Here is a 20,968-nt window from a genome sequence, read left to right as displayed (position 1 = left end):
CTCTTTAAGCCTCTTAGTCCTGTAAGTCTGCCTGGCTGCCTGGAGAGCTGCCTCGACTCTGATCAGTGATCATTTAATCCTTTAGTGGAAAAGGTTGGGTCTCACAGGTTTGTCTGCCTGCCAGTCACACATATATAAACGCTCAAGGATATTTGGAGGTATGGAGGAGCTTCTGTTACCGAGTGGCGAAGAGGAGGTGCGCTCTGACAACAGTTCGTATGCTCCTGGAGATGCAGGGAGGACGATGGGGGACCAAATCAAGACTTTCCTCCTGAAGATAGTGAAGGGGGACCTTGGGACTGTGAAGGATTTCTGTAGGAGGAATGGGCTGCTCACGCTGTCAGTCATCTCTGTGATCACCGGCTGCACATTAGGCTTCATGCTGAGAGGAAGTCAGATGTCTACACAGGTACAACTCACTTGACGTTAAAATTTCAGCTTTAAAGTTTCACGTTACATTCATTGTCGGTACATCAATTTCACTTCAAAATGTCTTCTTACATACTTTCCTTTAAATATCCTGCCAGGTCACCTTCAGTGTTAATGTCAGCATTTACCTGCCAAGACTTCACCTTTTAAGCTCTTGTACTGATACTGTCCAACACTTTTCCCATTAATTCATTCCCTCAGTTTTCTGCTCTGTAGCTTCCTTTAAACGCCCCGTCTGGATGTAAAATTTCACATTTATATTTTCATTTATAGTCAGCAATAACATAACACAAAAACTCTTTCTGTTGATATTTCATTTAAAATGTAATCTTTACACTTTCCTGTAACTGACCAATCACATGCCTGGACTTATGAAGATGCATCCCTTTAAATTTAAATCTCCTGTGCTGATATTTACCTTTTTGTTTGCTTGGTTTTTGTTGTTGCTTTTTCTTTTTTGTTTATTTTTTACATTTCTTTTCTGTATTTATTTGTGGAAAAAAGTGAAAACCATGTAAAACACACAGCTTCCACAGACTTCTGTGCTGGGATCAATACTGTTTATATTATACATGCTTCCCTTAGGCAGTATTATTAGAAAACTCCACATACATTTTCATTGCTATGCAGATGATACTCAGCTTTATTTATCCAAGTCAGATTATACAAATCAACTACCTAAACTTTCCTATTTCTAACCCTAACCCCCCCCCCCCCCCCCCCCCCCCCCCCCCAAAAAAAAATAAATTAAAAAAAATGTGAACTTATCGGAGCGTACTAAAGTAAAAGCGTTCTACTTCATTTAAGTTAATTGCACTTTATACAAACTTAGTTCAGTGTTTTTTAATAGTAAATAAATTCAGAAAAGTCAATGAATGACCTGCATTTTTAGACCGTTGTGAGTACTCATAGACAGTATTTACATTATTTGCTGAGACACTCATTTATTCTCACATGCCTGTGGCCCATGCACTACACAGCTACCTTAACTTTTTTCAGTTGATGAACTTGAAAGTGAAATGTGCCTGAACCACTCAGCTGAGGAAAAGCTTTTTCCCACTATCTGTTACACTGCTGAACTCCTCAATTCACTCATAGCTGCCCACTAAACCGCACCACATCAGGACAACTAGATATAGACATAGATAGATAGATGCTAACTGCATTTCGTTGCCTTGTACTGAGAAATGACAATAAAATTGACTCTATCTAATATTTTGATTAACTTCAACATGTACCATTCGGTCAGTGAATGAAGCGAGGCATGGACTGGGGTTTTAGAACTACATTTTTAACCATCTGCAGTCAAGGTAATGACAAAAGGGAAAGAGAAGAGAGTTATCGTCACAGTCACTCATGAAAGCACGAATGACCTGTTCCACATCATGGAAGGACAGACTTTTGAAATCGGTCCTAACAAACAGTGACTGTTTTTAACCACAGATGGAGATAACACTCAGGTGGGCTCGGGGCACATGTGCTGGCCCACGCTTTGTCAATCCACCCCATTATTCCAAATTAACTAAATAAACATAAGTAAGGTGTCAATAAAAGGCAGCACTGTGATCGTGAATGTTCAGGGGGATGACTATAATGAGTCTGAACTGCTTACTGGACGCTTCACATATGTTAGCAAACTCTTTTCTATGATGAGCAACTCCTCACAGATCCAAACTAACAGATAAACATCTGTCCTTTTCTGCTGCATGTTTCAACATGAGGCATGACGTCAGAGTTTAATGGCTATACAAAGAGACTATTTTGCTTTCAATACGTGTTGTTGTTGTCGTCACTGTAAAGACTTTTGTTCTTTACACTCTTTTCTGTGGTCAGATTTTAGGGGCCTCTGTTCTGGGACTAGAGATGGATTTAGATTTCAGCCACCTCTGGTGCAATATACATGATATTGCCAAATGTTTTCTCTTCACATGCATATGAAATTAAGTGACATCCTATTCTTAATCCATAGGGTTTAATATGATGTCAGCCTACCCTTTTCTGCTATAACAGCTTCAACTCTTCTGGGAAGGCTTTCCACAAGGTTTACAAGTGTTTATGGGAATTTTTGACCATTGTACTTGGTGATTTAAGGCTTGGATTCAGCTGCTCGGACATGGACACCCATTCCATGACGCTTTCTATGCACTGTTCTTGAGCTCATCTGAAGGCCACATGAAATTTGGAGGCCTGTAGCGATTGACTGTAGAAAGCTGGCGAACTCTGTGCACTATGCTCCTCAGCATCCACTGACCCCACTTTGGGATTTTATGTGGCCTACCTCTTCATGGCTGAGTTGCTGTCATTCCCAATTGCTTCCATTTTGTTATAATACAATGAACTGTTGATTGTGCAATATTTAGTAGTGAGAAAATTTCAAAACTGGACTTGTTGCACAGGTGTCATCCTCTCAAGGTACCACGCTGGAATTCACTGAGCTCCTGAGAGTGACCCATTCTTTCACTAATGTTTGTAGAAGCAGTCTGCATGCCTAGGTGCTTGGTTTATACACATGTGACCATGGAAGTGACTAGAACACCTGAATTCAGTGATTTGGATGAATGAGTTTGAACTTCAGCAGGTCTCCATGCCTAGATGCACTGGGTTGCTGTCATGTGATGGTTTTATATTTGCATTAACAAGCAGTCAAACAGGTGTACCCAACAAAGTGGCTGGAGAGTGTAAAATAAAAGCAGAGGATTGGAAATCCGCTTGTGCTGTAATTCAGACTGTGTTGACAAATAGTGTCGTGTAAAACTTTCTGCTGTTTATTAAGTTTAAAATAATTCAGCTCTGTGTGCATCATATTTTAATTCAACTGTCCAGTGTGTAACTCTTTACTTCCTGTATCTTAGATAGTGTGATCTTTTCAAACTGTTACACAGAACCTAATTTAAGCCATGGATTCTGTTTACCTTCTGAGCAATTTCTTGTTGATTAGAGGTCTAACAAACCTGTAAATGGTTTACGGCCACCAAGGCTAAAATCGGTTACATTTGCTTCAAAGGTGTAAATTTAGTAGCAATCTAGATCACAGCGGGGTTTTTGCGTGGTGTAATTGTTGAAGGTGAGTCTCTGCACAGTCAAAAATGATAGTTTGCACCTGCTGGGTGCAGTGGTAGGGTGAGAAGGAAGAGATGCACTTTGACTTTTCAATCAGGCATGAAAATCAATATCAGCTCTTTTAACTTAATAAAGATCAAGTCCAGAGCTTTTCATTGCAGCTTTCAGGACCAAATTATAAGTGCTGAATTGGTCCAAAATGCAAAATGTCAAATTACTGAAGAAGTCACATTAATTTTTAGTGTTATTACACCAAATCCTAAAGAGAAGTGTTGAGCATCCGGTCATGTTTCCTTTTTCACAGTACTGGACTTCCATACATGTGTGTTACCTCTTTAACTTTGTATTTCCTGACTGTTGGACTCCTGAATATTTTAGCTTTAACAGATTGCATATCAAAAGCTTTGTTATTTTAAAGTGCTGACTGTTTTTTGTCTCTACAGGCCAAGATCTACTTCTCTTTTCCTGGTGAGCTACTGATGAGGATGCTGAAAATGCTCATCCTTCCTCTCATCACATCCAGGTGGGTCAATGTGCTGACAAACAGCAGGACAAAGAAAAATATTGCCATCGATAAAGGATTTACAACAGTCCGGGTTCTGTAGGGAGTCTTATAAAAACTGGATTTCCTTACAGTGGGCTGTTTTGCTTAGACCTGAATTTGTATTCTTGGGCTGTACTGGAATAGCTTAGTATGATTCACAGTTCAAATAATCCATCCATCCAGTAAACCACGTGGGCTTTGAAGGCTATCCCAGCTGTCACGGGGTGAGAATAATCCTAATCAAATAATCCTTTTTTTATCTTATACTGGGCCTTAGTGCAGCCCCTTGGTTCATCCTCTGTCTGAAACATCTGAAATAGGCTATTTTAGCTCCTCCCCCTTCAAACTAACTCTCTGTTACATTACTGAACTAACTTTCTCCTAATTGGATGCTCCTCTTAAACAGAAGGTTGGAGAAGCAGGCTCGTGAGGCTTCTGTGCTCACAACCGTAGATGACCATGTAAGAATATGACCTTTAGAGCGATGTGAAGCCCGAGTTTGTGGCTTGCAGGGATTACTTGTACAAATGCTGATCTCATTATTTGAAACTCTGGCCATATGAACATCCACTATTGTTACTGTATGTGACAGAAAATAATGATAATAAAGAAACAGAACAGGTCCCTAACCCTTCTTTCAGGTTTGACAAATTATTTACATGTTTGGTGTAAATACAGTGATGTGACTGAGAGGAGAACGCTCTCTATGGCGCTCTTAAAAGGCCAAAATGTTAAGTCTCTTGTTTTCTAAAAGCACCTTAAAGGATCATCCCACTTCTTTTCAGCCTGCTTCATTTCCTATGTGCTGTTTCTCTGCGGGTCGGGCTAACTTTGAACTCTCCCGAGTCTTTAAATATGTAACATTCAAGTTATGTTAAACTACATATAAGGAATTCAAAGGCAGTTATTTTGGATAAAACATTTAATCTATTTGTTAAGAAAGGGCAGTTTTTGTGTCAATGATTTTCCAGGAACTATTGATCCTTCTCAATGAGACTAAATCCATCAGCAGGCGATTACAGCGGGACCACTCGATTGTTGTGTAAAGGACATTTAAGGATCAAACGTTTCAGTTTCTAAAAAAATGTTTGATTTGGCAGACGTTTCACACCAAATGCCCTTCCTGATGCAGCCCGCAAGGGATTTGTGGTTGAATCAGGAAGAATACTTGGAAATTCAAAATTGCAAACCTTGTGTTGTTGGAAGACATTACAGGACTTTTTTTTTTTTTTTTTAATTTTCACAAAGAAATGTCAAAGTCCAGTCCGGTCGCTGCTTCATGGTGTTAGTTAAGCTGCTGTAATGTGGCACAAATGAAGATTCTGCAGGAAAAAAAAAGAATCTTCAATGTGGCTAAATATGTACATTTATCTCCAAGGACTTAAGCTCCTACATAACCACTGAGTTAAGCATGTATACACCATAACAGAGGTTGTGCTACTCTATGGCATGGTACATGATAGGCTGGCACAACAGCAGTCACTCTCTTTCTGCAAAATAGCTGTGACAGCTACACAAGAAATGACAGTAAGTGTTCAATCAATAATAAATAAAATAGTAACAGTAAAGTGCAGATCTACTGAAAACAAAAGAAACTGACATGAAACAGTAAATGTCAAATAAGAGGTGAAGAATAGCATAAGTACTGGTGGCATCACTTATAAATCACAAATACTGAATTAGTAATTCAGTTTTTGCATTAGCAAGACTAAAATCTCTCTATATGTGTAATGTTACACAAACACATGGGAACATCCAGTGTTTCATGATTTATGCTGAGAACAGCTGATTTAATGCAAACCTGAAATCTGTGAGTGGAAGATGACGTTAATGAAGTTATTTGAATTGTGACACATGCATAAATGTGTGCATAAATTTCACCTTTTCTGCATGTTATGTGATGCTGCTTGTATTTAGTAAAGTCAAAAAGAGACTCTGACACACAGCTAGCTGTGGGCAGCAAAATGGACATCGGTAGGCAATACCGCCACAGGGTGAATCCACAGAGGAGTTTTCTAATGCCAGAACAGGGTTTTAGTGCGGTGCAGCCCATCAGGTATGGCCCTATAGGTCATTTTCATTTACTAGAACAAAACTAGATTTAAGTCAAATAGTTTGAAGAAAGACCCAAATCTATTATACACTTTCTTATCCAGTACGGCTCAGTCAGCACCATGGTGCAGGTGGATTTGTTTTGACCTATTTCACCTGCCTTTATTTATCAACGCATGAAGCCAGATGACACACACCAATTAGTTAAACTGCAGGGCTGTCTTAAAGACATAATCACCTGGATCACCTCTAATTTCCTGCTTCTAAACTCAGATAAAACTGAAGTTATTGTCCTCGACCCCACAAACCTTAGACATAGAAAATATGATGGCATTACTTTGGCCTCCAGTAACACTGTGAGGAATCTTGGAGTCATTTGTGACCAGGTTATGTCAATGCACATATTAAACAAGTATGTAGGATGGTATTCTTGCATTTGCACATTATTTGAAATTAGAAACATCCTGTCTCAGAGTAATGCTGAAAATCTAATTCATGTATTTATTACTTGTAGGCTTCAGTATTATCAGGCTGTCTTAAAAGCTCCCTGAAAAGCCTTCAGCTGATACAAAATGCTGCAGCTAGAGTACTGACAGGGACTAGAAAGAGAGAGCAGATTTCTCCCATATTGGCTTCTCTTCAGTGGCTCCCTGTTAAATCCAGAATAGAATTTAAAATCCTTCTTCTTACATACAAGGCCTAGAAAAATCAGGCCCCATCTTACCTCAAAGACCTCATAGTCCCATATCACCCCAACAGAGCACTTCGCTCTCAGACTGCTGGCTTACTTGTGGTTCCTCGGATACTTAAGAGTAGAATGGGAGGCAGAGCCTTCAGCTTTCAGGCCCCTCGTCTGTGGAACCAGCTCCCAGCTTGGATTCGGGAGACAGACACCCTCTCTATTTTTAAGATTAGTCTTAAAATTTTCCTTTTTGATCAAGTTTATAGTTAGGGCTGGATCAGGTGACCCTGAACCACCCCTTAGTTATAGGCCTAGGCTGCTGGGAGGGTTTCTATGATGAGTGTTTCTTCTTGACTCAGCTCTTTTCACTCTGTGTTTATACACCACTCTGCATTTAAACAAGCATTATTGTTGGTGACAGTGGGAAGAAGAAACACAAGTGCTTGCTCATAGGGGGTTATGGGATTGTTGGGGTTTTTTCTCTATTATTGTATGTCTTTACCATACAAAATAAAGCACCTTTAGGCGCCTAATGTTGTGATTTGGTGCTAAATGAAAACAAAAAATGAACTGAAGTTCTCTGTTGATGGATCCATGTTACCCTCTCTTTGCCCTGCCGTGTAGTTTAATGTCGGGTTTGTCGTCGATGGAGTCAAAGGCATGCTGCCGGATGGGCGTCATCACTGTCACATACTACCTGTGGACCACCTTCATCGCCGTGGTGGTTGGCATCGTGCTCGTGATCATCATCAAACCAGGAATTGGGACGGAGATGGAGAGCAACCGGCTGGGTGGTGGGCCTGTCATGACCTCAGCTGACGCCCTGCTCGACCTCATCAGGTGAGACCGGTCACAAATCAGCTGGGGATTCAGGGGTGGTCTGTCGTTTATCTGGGTGGTGACAGTTGTTCTGTGTGTTTGGAGGAGCAAACTGTAAATGAAATAATGAAACCAAAACAAACTGGAAATTAGAAAATTAAGATGTGAAACTCAAAAAACATTTTACTGGCGAGGATGACAGTTGTATGAAAAATGTGTTTGAGATTCATCTGATGATGGAACAGGTGTTAAATTTCATTCTGTTTTGCAGTAAAGTGCAGAAATACTTGTCACCAAACACCCACAGAATACCCATGAACCTCAGGTGCTGCTGCTTTGGAGGATAACACTGTCACTCCACTTGTTAAAAGAATTGTGCTGGTTTGTTTCAGCTCAGTATATTTCCTGTTAATGCATTTGTTTTGTCCCCGTGGGCTTGTTGCACTCTTCAGCGATTCTGGGAAACAAGGATTGGCGCACAACAGCATATAAACGTGCACGCAGCTTTAGAGATCACCATCCGAAACACATCCTTTCTGATCTAGCCACCATTCAACTGAACCGAGATCAACAAAACGTAGAAAACACACCGACACACACTCTCTCGCTTTCTCTCTCACACACATAAATCCAATTAGAATGCAGAGCTGATCAGTATATTTTTGGTAATCCTGCAGGGATAAGTGATAGATTAACAGAGTCAGTGGCGGTGTGATCTCTGCTGCAGCACGTTGGCAGACCAAACTCTCGTGCCTTGTTTGAAGGACACGCCCACTTTGGAAAGATTAGTTGGATTGTTTACCTTCTGAGGCGATGAACCCCTCCCTGCAAAGGGTCGAGGTGCAGACAGTCATCCTGTGGAGGGTAAACATGGAAAGATTCCCATGTCTGCTTCCTCTTTTCTCCTTACTGCAGCTGAGTTAGATACTTTTCATTCTATGTTTTTACCATATTTATTAAAGTATTTATAAACAGCTGTGTTTAGCTAGTATGAGACATCTACACTTGGTTATTTATTTTTACCAGCACTTCTGTACTTCTGTACTAGGTCAGGTATATTAGGGCTTTCAGAAAAATTCAGCTTTCACAATTACATCTTGGATGTTGCTGTTCATGCTGTTTGTTAGGGTTTCAAAAAAGTACAAAAGTTGATTGCTGTAAATTGTTCTGTCAGTGTCCAGTAAGATAAACCACCAGCGGAGGTTAAAGATACTGACACAAGATACTCACATAATCATGATGAGCACTGACTCTTCCATCCATCCATCCATCCATCCATTCATTCATTCATCCATCCATCCATCTATCCATTCATTCATCCGTCATCCATCTATCCATCCATCCATCCATCCATCCATCCATCCATCCATCCATCCATCCATTCATTCATCTATCCATCCATCTATCCATCCATCCATCCATCCATCTATCCATCCATCCATCCATGCATTTTCTGCAACTTTTTCGGGTCTGGGTCAGAGGGGCAGCAGTCTAAGCCAAGAAGGTGAGACCCCCCCTCTTCCTAGCCACCTCTGCTAACTCATCTGGGAACACTGAGGCATTTTCAGGCACTCCCAGGCAGCATGATGGTGGAAATTTTCTGATTTGGGGTTGTTTGTTTTTATTCAATCAAGATAATGTGAGGTTATCTGTCTGAAAGCTAAAATGAACCCTCCAACAGGATAATGATCCTGAGCACACAAATTCATCATGGAATGGTTCATAAGGAATACATGCGTATGGATAGCTGTTTTAATTTACAGTTCATAATAAATAAACCCTCAAATATCTTGAAACTTAGATTTTCATGGAAATGTGATCAAAAATTTGTCAGAGGCTGTGAGAAATTATCCAAAATCGCAGTGAATTATTACTGCTTAAACATGACAATTTCCAATAATAGGTCTGTGCTTATGGTTTCCACAGAAGAATGTTACATCAGTTGATCCATCCATCCATTCTCTTGAGCCTATCCCAGCTGCCACAGTGTGAGAGGCAGGGTACACCCTGGACAGGTTGCCAGTCTATAGCACGGCTTACATCTGTTGATATTATTGAATAAAAAGCTATTTTTTCCTCACAATGTTGATGATATATTTAATGGGAAATTTTTTTAATGTAACCCATTGATATAGGGGAATGATTCTGGCTTGGGATACAAAAAGTTCCAGTTCTGAATCCCAGATGAGCCCCCAGTATGCGTCCTGACTGACAGGGAGCATCATAGGGGAGTCAGCCAAGTGGTGTTACTAAATAAAGTTTATTCCAAAATAAAAATAAGAAGAAAAAGCAAAGAGACATGGAAAACAGCTACACTCCTGTTCAGGTTGTTATGCAGAAGATGGAAAGGGCAGGAGGAACTTGGTTGGGCATTTATCAAATGCTGATGCTCACATGTTGTTGAGGCAGTTGGTTCTCTCAGAGTCCCTGGAAAAACCCCACAGAAAACAAAACTCAGCATGTAACAGTGTTTTATTAACAAGAATGGTAACCATGTCATTTTATTTTTTCTTCACAGAAACATGGTTCCTTCCAACCTGATCGAGGCCACGTTTCAGCAGGTAAGACAAAAGAAGAGTATGACCTCTTTAATGCTCTAAACATTTTCTAGCTAAATGTGATGCTGTTTCTTCAGTACAAAACAGACCTGATTCCCATCCTCAAAGTTCCAACTAAAGCCATTCAAGCTGACTTCATCTATGTCATCCCTGATGACAACGACCCCAAAGGCCGGACAGTGTACCTTGAGCTGACTCCTCCTCCTGATGTCATATACAAAACAAGTCCAGGCAGCAGCCAGCAGATGAACGTCCTCGGCATCGTTATCTTCTCCGCAACCATGGGTGAGCAAGTTTGGGATTGGAAACATCCTAAATTTTGAAACCCTGGCATTAGCATTTTCTCTGCTAATGTATAGTTTTTTGTAGCCAGAAGTGAGGCTACAAAAATGCAGCTGTTCATTTCCAGCTCCATTTAAGTCTGACCTTTTAGCTCACAGGGATTACTTCTTTAGTGTGAACATGAGCATCCGCCATAGTAAGAGTATATACAGTATGTATTTTACAGAAAATAAAGGACACACAATAGATCCACTTTAAGGTTGGTGGTCAAGACCCATTTTACTTCATTTTTAGAACTAAATCTATAATCACCGTTTATGTGCACTGCAGGTCTGTTGCTGGGCAGGATGGGAGAGCGAGGAGCTCCACTGGTGAACGTCTGTCAGTGCATTAATGAGTGTGTCATGAAGATCATCAATGCTGCTGTGTGGTGAGACAAAAACTCAGGGTACAGTCATACAGTTAGGAATGATTTTGGCTTAGTTCACCTCCACAATAATTTTACAGCGAAAAAAAGACGTAATTGAAGTGCAGGATCTCAGCTTTAATTTGAAAGGTTGAGCAAAAACATTGCATTGACAGTGAAGTGCTCTGTTTTCTCCCGGCCATGTAGAGTCTGAATTATAAGTGTGCCACTTTCTATGCCTGTGTTTGTATCAACAGTGAAAGATTTACTGTGTAAGTGAGACATAAAAGCTTGTAGTGATTGATTTATTTGACCTTATTGGTATTTTCATTAAACTGAATCTCAGTATTCCAACAAGAGGTGATATAAAAGTGACATAAAAATTAACCTGGTAGTTTCTTCATAATTTTGATGAGCAGCAGGGGTAATCAGGCCCACTTTGTCTTCACAGTCGTCCCCTGACACAGAGGGGATTTTGTGAATCCAAACTCATGAATATAAGATTGTATAAACGTGCTGGTAGCCCTTCATGCTGAGAGATTCCACCATGCTGCAGCTTTGGCACCTGAGCAGATTTCAAATAGTAGCACAGCGTTAAAGCTCTGTGTGTGCACTAGATCTGAAACACTGCAGAGATCCTGTTTTTCAAATTCATCCCCCAGGATTGGACTGTCAGTGTCAAGTTCCAGTGCTCATGGCTTTTTGGCCACACCAACACAGTCTTCGATCACTAACGTTAGAATTGGTTCCCTCTGACTTCATTCACTTCCCAAAAGTGAAAATAAGATCTAACGCTCATTGTGGAGGTACAAAGTACAAGGGGACATAACAAGACATCTGTGGAGTGATCTAAAAATCTTGATCTTGAATGCAAGATTAGCCAAATCTAAATCTTGTAAGGTTTTTGATCACACCTGGTACAGTACCACAGTTTTCATTTTTCACATTTTTCATATGGGAAAATATCTTGTGATTGAAAACTCCCCCATCAAATGGACTAAAATCCTGCTCCCTGCACTGAAAGGGCTGTGAAAATGTTAATGATGAGGATTTTACCTTTAGCTTCAAGAACAAACTTCACATGTTTAGCTCCTTGAATGACTCAATTTTGTGTGTTCTGTTGTCTCAGGTATTTCCCATTTGGGATCATCTTTTTGGTAGCAGGAAAGATCCTGGACATGCAGGACCCAAGCACACTGGGGAAGAAGCTGGGCTGGTACGGCATCACTGTGCTCACCGGCCTCTTTGTCCATGGACTCATACTCCTTCCTCTCTTCTACTTCCTCCTCACCAGGAAGAACCCCTTCAGATACATCCGTGGCCTCCTGCAGGCCATGGTCATCGCCCTGGCCACATCCTCCAGGTCAGCCCTGCTTTAATGTGCTCCTCCACAGATTTGATGAGGTTTATCTTAAAGTAATGTACAACTAAAGGGTGGGACTCCGGGTGAGTGAGTACAAAAAAAGTACCTGCAACCTTGTACGAGATACTAATGGAAACACCTTCAAACCGCGGCGAGTCGAGTCATGCTGAGTAGTTCCATATGGAAACGCGGCTTATGAGAGGAGCCAGAACTGAAGGGATTGGACTACTGGAAGGTGACATTGCAGACACTGAAGACAGCTACAAGTACCTTGGAATCCCACAGGCAGATGGGAACCATGAAGAGGCTGCTAGGAAAGCTGCAACCTCCAAGTACCTGTAGAGAGTAAGGCAAGTCCTGAAGAGTCAACTGAATGGGCAGAACAAAATCTGGGCTATCAACACCTATGCCCTGCCAGTTGACAGTTACCCTGCTGGGATAATAAGCTGGCCAAAGGAGGAAACAGAAGCCACTGACATCAAGACAAGAAAGCTCCTTACCATGCATGGAGGGTTTCACCCCAAATCCAGCACCCTGAGACTGTACACTTAGCGGAAGGAAGGTGGCTGAGGGCTAGTGAGTGTCAGAACTGCTATCCTAGACGAAACAGCAAAGATCCATGAAAATATTAGAAAGATGGCCACAAAGGATCATGTGCTTAGTGAGTACCTCAGGCAGCAGAAACCTGAGAAAGAAGAAGAGGAAAAACAGGAACCATCATGGAAGGACGGGCCTCTGCATGGCATGTACCACCGGCAGATAGAAGAGTCTGACATAGAAAAATCCTACCAATGACTGGACAAGGCTGGACTGACAGACAGCACAGAGGCACTAATTATGGCAGCACAAGAACAAGCTCTAAGCACAGGAACGATAGAGGCTGGGGTGTATCACACAAGGCAAGACCCCAGGTGCAGGCTGTGCAGAGATGCCCCTGAGACAATCCAGCACATAACAGCAGGGTGCAAGATGCTAGCAGGCAGGGCATACCTGGAACGCCATAACCAAGAGGCCGGCATAGTATACAGGAACATCCATGACGAGTATGACCTGGAAGTCCCGAGGTCAAAATGGGACACGCCCCCAAGGGTAGTTGAGAACAACAGAGCTAAGATCCTGTGGGACTTCCAGATACAGACAGACAAACTTGTGGTGGCTAACCAACCGGACAGCGTAGTGGTGGACAAACAAAGGAAGAAGGTTGTAGTGATAGACGTTGCAATACCAAGTGACAGGAACATCAAGAAGAAGGAACACAAGAAGTTCAATAAATACCAAGGACTCAGAGAGGAGCTGGAAAGGATGTGGAACATGAAGTTGACGGTTGTCCCTGTGGTAATCGGAACACTCGGGGCAGTGACCCCCAAACTGGGAGAGTGGCTCCAGCAGATTCCTGGAACGACATCCGAGATCTCTGTCCAGAAGAGCGCAATACTGGCAACAGTACTGCGCAGTATTGAGCATTTCTTATACTATTATTTACTCATGAAAGTTTTATCATTCACCACAAGTCAGGCCCAATAACTACAACTGTAAATTAGGATTATTCTTAAAAAATGGCTCATGCTCTACTCTAGAAGAATCAGCGAGTAAAGATACAGAGCAGAATAAATCCCTACTAATGTTTTATTTGAATGTCATCCATTCTCAGTTCTGCCACACTGCCCATCACCATGAAGTGTTTGTTGGAAAACTGCCACGTGGACCGGCAGATTGCTCGTTTTGTCCTCCCAGTGGGCGCCACCATCAACATGGACGGCACGGCTCTCTATGAGGCAGTGGCGGCCATCTTTATTGCTCAGGTTAATGACTACGAGCTGGACTTTGGCCAGCTGGTCACCATCAGGTAAAATGAAACAGATACTTTCACTTAATCTGTGTGCCTGTTGAGATGACCCACATGCAGATTGTTCTGTCCTTCATATCCACTGCAAACTTTTAAAACTTTATGAAAACATACCCTAAATGTTCAAATAATAAATGTTCATATAATAAAATGTCCTGACATGGACACACATTATTCATACTTCTTCTTTAAATGGTTGTCCACTACTACAGGCTCAGTGCCCACTATGCATCAGGAGCACAGTTTATAAGCATTGGTTAATGCCCCTCAGCAGGCTTTCAAATATTAACCAATCAGAAGAAAGTGGACTTTTAGGTAGGGGTCCCTTAAAGATACAGGAATTAAGAATTATAATTTCATACACATGAGGAACTGCAGAGCTGGATAAAGTTCCTGTATAGCATAAGTAATCATTCAGAGCTACTCTACTGTCTGCTGGAGTGCCAGAATCAAAATTCAATGCTGGAAATGAGCAGAATAAGTAAACTATTCAGGCCAGCTGTCTTTTATGTAACCAGGGTTAAACAGGAAGTCTGCTGTCAGCTCATTTTATTTCAGATTTGGTCTCTAACCATCCTCATGTCCGTCCATCTTTCAGCATCACAGCTACAGCTGCCAGCATCGGAGCTGCCGGGATCCCTCAGGCTGGTCTCGTTACCATGGTGATTGTACTCACATCAGTGGGCCTCCCGCCAGATGACATCACCCTCATCGTAGCCATTGATTGGATCCTGTAAGTCAAAGTGCTCATGAAGAAGTGCTTATGAAGAAGCACTGTTTTGCACTCTCTTTTCAAAGGATGAAATAATTCCTCAATGAGGTGGTCTCATAGCATCTCCCTCTGCAGAGACCGGTTTCGTACCATGATCAATGTCCTTGGCGACGCCCTGGCAGCAGGAATCATTGCCCATCTCTGTCGGAAAGACTTCCCCCTCAGCACAGCAGGAAAGGTAAAAACGTCACTGAACACAGAAACTCTGCTTTCATTCATCCAACACACAGGTTTCAGGGATGAAATCATTCCTCCAGGACAAACATCAGAGCTATTCTTTGACAATTACTACTGTATCTACAATCCCAACATACTGACTACTTACTTACAGCTGCAATCAGAAGTTTACATCCACTCACCATTTGCATTAATATCATGGTGATTTTGGGCTGTATATATATTTTTGACCCAATGTTGATCAGAGAAAATCCTAAAAAATTTCAAACTTGAGCATCCAATTCTTGTTTTTGAAAGTCATTAAAGATGCATGATGTACGATCATTCCACCGTGGAAAAAGAAATCACTGAAAACTCCAAATTACCACGACATTCTATGAGTGTATGATGTAAACTCCTGACCACAGCTGTATACCTGCATGGTCCTTTTTCCAAAAACATCTTCCAAAAGGTGCTGTATAAAAGGTAAATACAAACAGAATGTAGTGATTTCCAAATCATTTAAGCCCATTTTCAATAGAAAATAGTTCAAAAACACCCAACAACAAATTTATAAAACTGACTCAGAGTTCTAAGTAACATCATCATTTTAATGTGACATGAATTCAACAATTTCATGTGCGACACTGAAAACATTTATGTGTCAGAGAGAAAGAAAATGTCCAGGAGTTTGGCTGGGAATGAAGTGGATGTGCTCTTTTGTGTTTTTGGCCTTGATTCATTTATATGGCTCTGTTTGCATGAGCAGCTTTTCTGGAGACAGACCACATATCTCTGTATGTACCTGCTAAGTATAAATCTGAGCCTGTCAGCTGTTACTTCATTCATGCCCGTGGACTTAATTAGATTACAGCAGCAGGTCTGCTCAGATTGGACCAACAACCACAACAGGTTGAAGCTCCGACTGTCATCCTGGATCCTGCTGAGCCTCAGACTGGCTCCGCCCATCTCTGCTGAACCCAAAGCTCCATGTTGCCAGGCAGAACAATCCATTAATAGACAGCCACAGGCATGACAACACATCCAGAACCTCTTCCTGGTTGAGTCAACTTATCAGTACTAATCAACATTTTATGAAGTAATTTCTGAAGTTTTATGAGGAGTGTTACCTTTATTTCAGTTACTTAAACATTTAATACCTCTTTGTGAGAAGGTGGATGTTCTTGTCTGCAAGCTGGAGTTGAAACATTGTTAGTGTAGCTTGCATGCAACCTGAAAGAAGGGGTAGAGCAGTTACCAGCTAGCTTACTGTTGACCACGTTGACCTCACTGCAGTAAGAGGCTAACATGTTTTTGTGCTTCCTCTGCAGTCTGTGCCATCCTACGGGACGCAGACTCCGCACAACAAATCCCACACAGTCGACGTGCAAATGACAGAGATCCACACACACAAAGCCTGCACGTGTGAGTCGATGGGTGACTCCGTGAGTCAGATGCACGCACATACCGTCTACTACAACATCTGCCAGGTGTGACTGGAGAGAGTGGAGCAGCTCACCTTAAAAGAGTCCGCCCAAGTTTGGTGAGACATCATTGTGCCATCCTCACAGGAATGTTAAGAAGAGGTGAATTCTGTGCAGAAATATCCTTTTTGGTGCCAGTTTGATGCAGCTATCTGGAGCTGTGGTTTATTCTGAGTTTCTGTTGCTCACCAAGGACAGGGAGGGTGAGAGGTGCTCTCCAGCAGCCCCTCAGTTCATCCATTGTCTCAAGCAAGTTTTTGTATCACCTGTCTCTTAAAGGCCCACTGGGATAGAAACCCATTTTGATCTGATTGGCCATCATCTGGAAGCCTGCAGAACCCATTGCTTGTGAGCTGTACTGCCCATACTTGCTGCACAGAGTGGTCCGAAGCTTTGATTTTGGTTCCTTGGGATTACTTTTACATTTAATGCAAACAACAATCAATACATGACAGAAAATAAGAAGAAACAGAATAGGTTCCTTTTAAAATAAACTCTCCAAGCTGGTGGACGATTTTGTAAAATTTGTTGCAGAACATGATACAAGGGGCCTCATCTGTACCACCTGGAATACACCTCCAAAGGGAAATCTGCAAGTTCCTCCAACTACTGGTCAAAAAAAAAAAAGGGTGATTTAATTACTTGGTTCTGAAACACGTTTGTTAATGTGAGGCATTGCTTATTCTGGTGGATACGTTACTGCAGTGAACATAATCCCTCTGACATCAGCTTTTTTTGGTCCTCTGCAGCTGAAATGAATGAGGTTGTGTTGCCATGATCATCATAGCCGCCATGTGGTTAGAATGGCTAGGTATCACCAACTCAACACCACCAAAATGTTTCTGCATTGCTGAACTATAATTTCCTGGATGACCACTGTATGTCCTGCAGCTATAATGAGTTCCCCTTTCACGATGGGTTCATTTTATCTGGCTTCATATCAGAAATCTACATCCTGATGTTGCAGGTGGAAACATGGATCAATATGAAGATAATTTAGACTTGCTAGAACACACTGGCCTTTATTTTGGGATAGTTTTTCAGAAGACAGCTTATAAAACCCATACTGGATCACAGCAGGTCTTATCTACTAAAGAACAGACATCTATATGGATGTTTGTTCTCTCTTACCTCCCAGATATTAGCACTTCCACAACACTTTGACTGAACGGTGGTCTGATTGGCTGGTGCCCAGTGCTCACACTGGGTGAAGGGTTAAGGAGTAATGAATGAATCCAAGTGCTCTTCATCTTATAGATGCAACCTTTCTGTTTGCTTTGTATATACTAGCATGCTGGCATGCGTTCTCACTGACTTCATGTGAAGTTGAGGTGCATTATTTTCTTCTTTTTTTTGTTTTGACTTGAATATTGCAACGTAAACAAAGTGCTGTAGGGATCTGGGGAATTTTATCGATGACCGCTGCAGCTAAAGTGAACAGATTTTAGTTTGGTCTTCAGTCAGCCCTTGATCTGCTAAACAATCAGAATAGATTATGTTACTTTCGGTGATTTATCGAGGGCCTCTGGAGCCACAAAACCACCTGAATTTATAGAAGTCAGTTTTCTGTTACACCCAGGAGGTTTGATGAAGAGCAGGCAATAAATGAGTGCTCTCAAATTACTAATTCATCTGTAAGGATTAATGAAAAGAGTTCTGCATAATTTTCAGAAACATCAGCATTATATGGCTCAAGTATGTGCGCAGCTGATGCTCATACTCCATGCTCAGTATGGAGTATGAGCATCAGTATGGGGTATGGGCTGTTATACTATTGTATGTGCTATGTCTTCCATTTTGTACAACAAGCGGGAGACAGCATATATACTGTGAACCCAAGATGACATGATGAGGCTACCAGTACTGGATACATGCTGGATGATGTTATACACAGTGGCAGTGGCGCAGTAGGTAGCTTGGTTCTGCTTGCCTTGCAGCCGGAAGGTTGCAGGTTCGAGTCTGTCCCTGCACTGCGTTGTGTCCTTGGGCAAGACGCTTAAACCATATTTCCTAACGGTAGTGCCGGTCTCTGGCTGCATGACCGCAGATGCTCGTCTCTGGATGAGTGATCTGGAACCATCATTTCGTTGTGTACCTTGTGCGCACAATGACAATGAGTTGAATCTAACATCTAAATAATACATCTATGAATACACGTTTTCCTTTGCAACTGGGGGTTGCAAAGGAAAACGTGTATTCGCCGGCCAGTTGGTGAATGGTTACTGGACGTTGCTGGTTGTTGCTGGATGAAATCAGTCACAAAGAGGGTGCTGCACCAAAAACCACCTTGTAATTGTTTTGGTCACTGGCAGACTGCCGCAGTCACCTGTAGTTTCCATGTAAGTCCCCAAATTATCTGCCAACACTCACCAGTTGCTCACCAAGCAGTACTCAAACTGTGACAAGTGTAACACAAACCAGAAATGGAGAACATTTGTCATCAGAGTAAAAGGTGTGCCTCAGGACCACAGCCAACATGTTTAAAAAGGCCCAACTTTATAAAGCAAACAATATTAAATCAATAGCACAATAGTGAGTAAAAAATAATCAGTGTGTATAAATTAGTAATCTGAGAGCACAGTTTTTTTCAACTGGATTAATTTCCTCCCTTATCCTCAATAACATGTCCAAATTCAAAGGTAAAAAATTCATCAAACTAAGCATCATGGATCCCAGGGGATTTTTTTTGCACAATGATTCATAAGTGTTGTTGATGTTTTATAATTATGTACCAGTGATTACCTGTGTTTAAACCTCTCAGTTACCTCTTAACTGTGCAGATTACCTCGATTTTGGGATTCATTGCTGAAAACACAAATATGATGAAACATGACAGTTTGTTTATCTTTAGGGCTGATGGTAAGAGTGAGAAGGAGAATTCAAAAAAAGGATTTGTATGTTGCATGAATTAAAGTTCAGTGGATGACATAAAGCTCTTTAACCTATTTGAAGTGCCCCCGAATGTCTGTGATTTAAAGTAGTAGTTTTGTTTGAGTTAAGTGTGAAAACGTAGACCTGCCTTAATCTACAGCTGCGGTCAGAAGTTTTCATACGCTCATCATTGGCATGAATGTCGTGATAATTTGGGGGCTTTTAATGGTTTCTGTGAACTGTTCTTTTTTCCAGGGTGGGATTGCAGGTGGGTGGGTGATTGTAGAGCATACATCTTTAAAGTATGAATTTATTTTCTCGAATTCATGCAGGGTCAAAAGAATACATGCAGGCTCAAATAATGTTTGGTTAAATGTTCCTCAGCAAGTTGCACCTCAACCAGATGCTTTTGGTAGCCATCACCAAGCTTCTGGCATAATGCTGGCTGGATATTTGACCACTCTTCTTGGTGGAATTGGTAGAGTTTCATGTAAATTGATTGGTTTCTGGGCACAGACTCGACTTTTCACCGTAGTACACAAATTTTCAACAGGGTTGAGGTTGATGCTTTGGGAAGACTGTTCCAGAAGCTTAACATTAGCCTGCTTTATCCATTCCAAAACCAGTTTTGATTCATGTTTGGGGTCATTGTCCTGTTGGAACGCTCAATCCTGTCCAAGTTTCAAATATGTAAATTTTGGAGGAGGGGCTTCTTTCTTGGTTGGCACCATTTCAGTCCATGGTGATGTAAAATTTGCTTCACGGTGGACAGTGACACTGGTGTTCCAGCAGCTTCCAGTTCATGGCAGGCTTGAGCCTTAGTGGTTCCTGTGTTGTTCCTGAATGTCCTAACCAATTTCCTCATGTGAATGTGAGACCTTGACAAATAACCTCTACTTACATACAGTTGTTTCAGGTTATGATCCTGGAATCTCCAGTTGTCTAGAAATTGTTCCAAGAGACTTTGCCCACATCTGTAAATCTCCTTCTTAGAGCTTTACTGAGTTCCTTGGATTTTCCCATTGTTCTGAGTACTGGCCATGCCAATAAGTGCTGTCAAACAAATTCTTTTTATGCCTTCAAAGAGAAACCTTCAGTGCCACTTATTAAAAGATTTAAGTGAGTGTATGTATGTATTATTTGAGCCTGTATGAATAATTTTGACCCTGTGTTGATTAAAAGAAAATCCAAAATAAATTCAAACTTGTGCATCCAATTCCTGTTTGTTTAAAGCCATTAAAGATGTGTGCTGTACAATCATTCCACCCTGGAAAAAGAACAGTTCAAAGAAATATTTAAAAGCCCAGAATTACCATGACATTCATGCCTATGATGAGTGGATGTAAACGTCTAACCATAACTGTAAATATTGACTGTTAACCTCAATGTTCTTCTGCCAACGCACACCATCAGCCCAACAAACTTTAGCATTTTCAGCTATTACTGAAGCATAGTCTTCATTAAATTGCATCTTGTACATACTGTATATTATTTGTTTTTTGGGGGTTTTTCTTTGGTTTGGTTTGGTTTCTTTTTATATGGTGTGTTATTTGTGATATATGTTTATTTGTATTTGAAATAAACATGTGTTACTACCTACATTCTTCCTTCTTCATTAGCATCATTCTGTACATATGCCAAAGT

General features: G+C 41.3%; 1 protein-coding gene across 1 annotated transcript; it reads left to right on the top strand.

The window, feature by feature from the left end:
* The first annotated feature begins 99 nt into the window (after positions 1 to 99).
* Positions 100 to 20,527, top strand: slc1a8a (solute carrier family 1 member 8a). Its single transcript, XM_030727800.1, has 11 exons — positions 100 to 409; positions 3,933 to 4,012; positions 7,392 to 7,607; positions 10,105 to 10,147; positions 10,222 to 10,429; positions 10,757 to 10,856; positions 11,962 to 12,195; positions 13,847 to 14,041; positions 14,640 to 14,774; positions 14,889 to 14,991; positions 16,301 to 20,527. Exons 1-11 carry the CDS (start codon positions 161 to 163, stop codon positions 16,463 to 16,465), a joined length of 1,728 nt encoding a protein of 575 aa, XP_030583660.1. The 5' UTR covers positions 100 to 160; the 3' UTR covers positions 16,466 to 20,527.
* Positions 20,528 to 20,968: the final 441 nt, after the last annotated feature.

Source organism: Archocentrus centrarchus, chromosome 4 (assembly GCF_007364275.1).
Source record: "Archocentrus centrarchus isolate MPI-CPG fArcCen1 chromosome 4, fArcCen1, whole genome shotgun sequence".
Lineage (NCBI taxonomy): Eukaryota > Metazoa > Chordata > Actinopteri > Cichliformes > Cichlidae > Archocentrus > Archocentrus centrarchus.
This window is presented reverse-complemented; position numbering and strand designations above follow the sequence as displayed.

What these genes read in the sequence shown, in the direction of transcription:
- slc1a8a (XM_030727800.1), top strand. Translation starts at nt 161, where the DNA reads ATGGAGGAGCTTCTGTTACCGAGTGGCGAAGAGGAGGTGCGCTCTGAC. An exon ending in GAAGTCAGATGTCTACACAG is followed by an intron (nt 410 to 3,932) that starts GTACAACTCACT and finishes TTGTCTCTACAG; the next exon opens with GCCAAGATCTACTTCTCTTT. An exon ending in GCCCTGGCCACATCCTCCAG is followed by an intron (nt 12,196 to 13,846) that starts GTCAGCCCTGCT and finishes ATCCATTCTCAG; the next exon opens with TTCTGCCACACTGCCCATCA.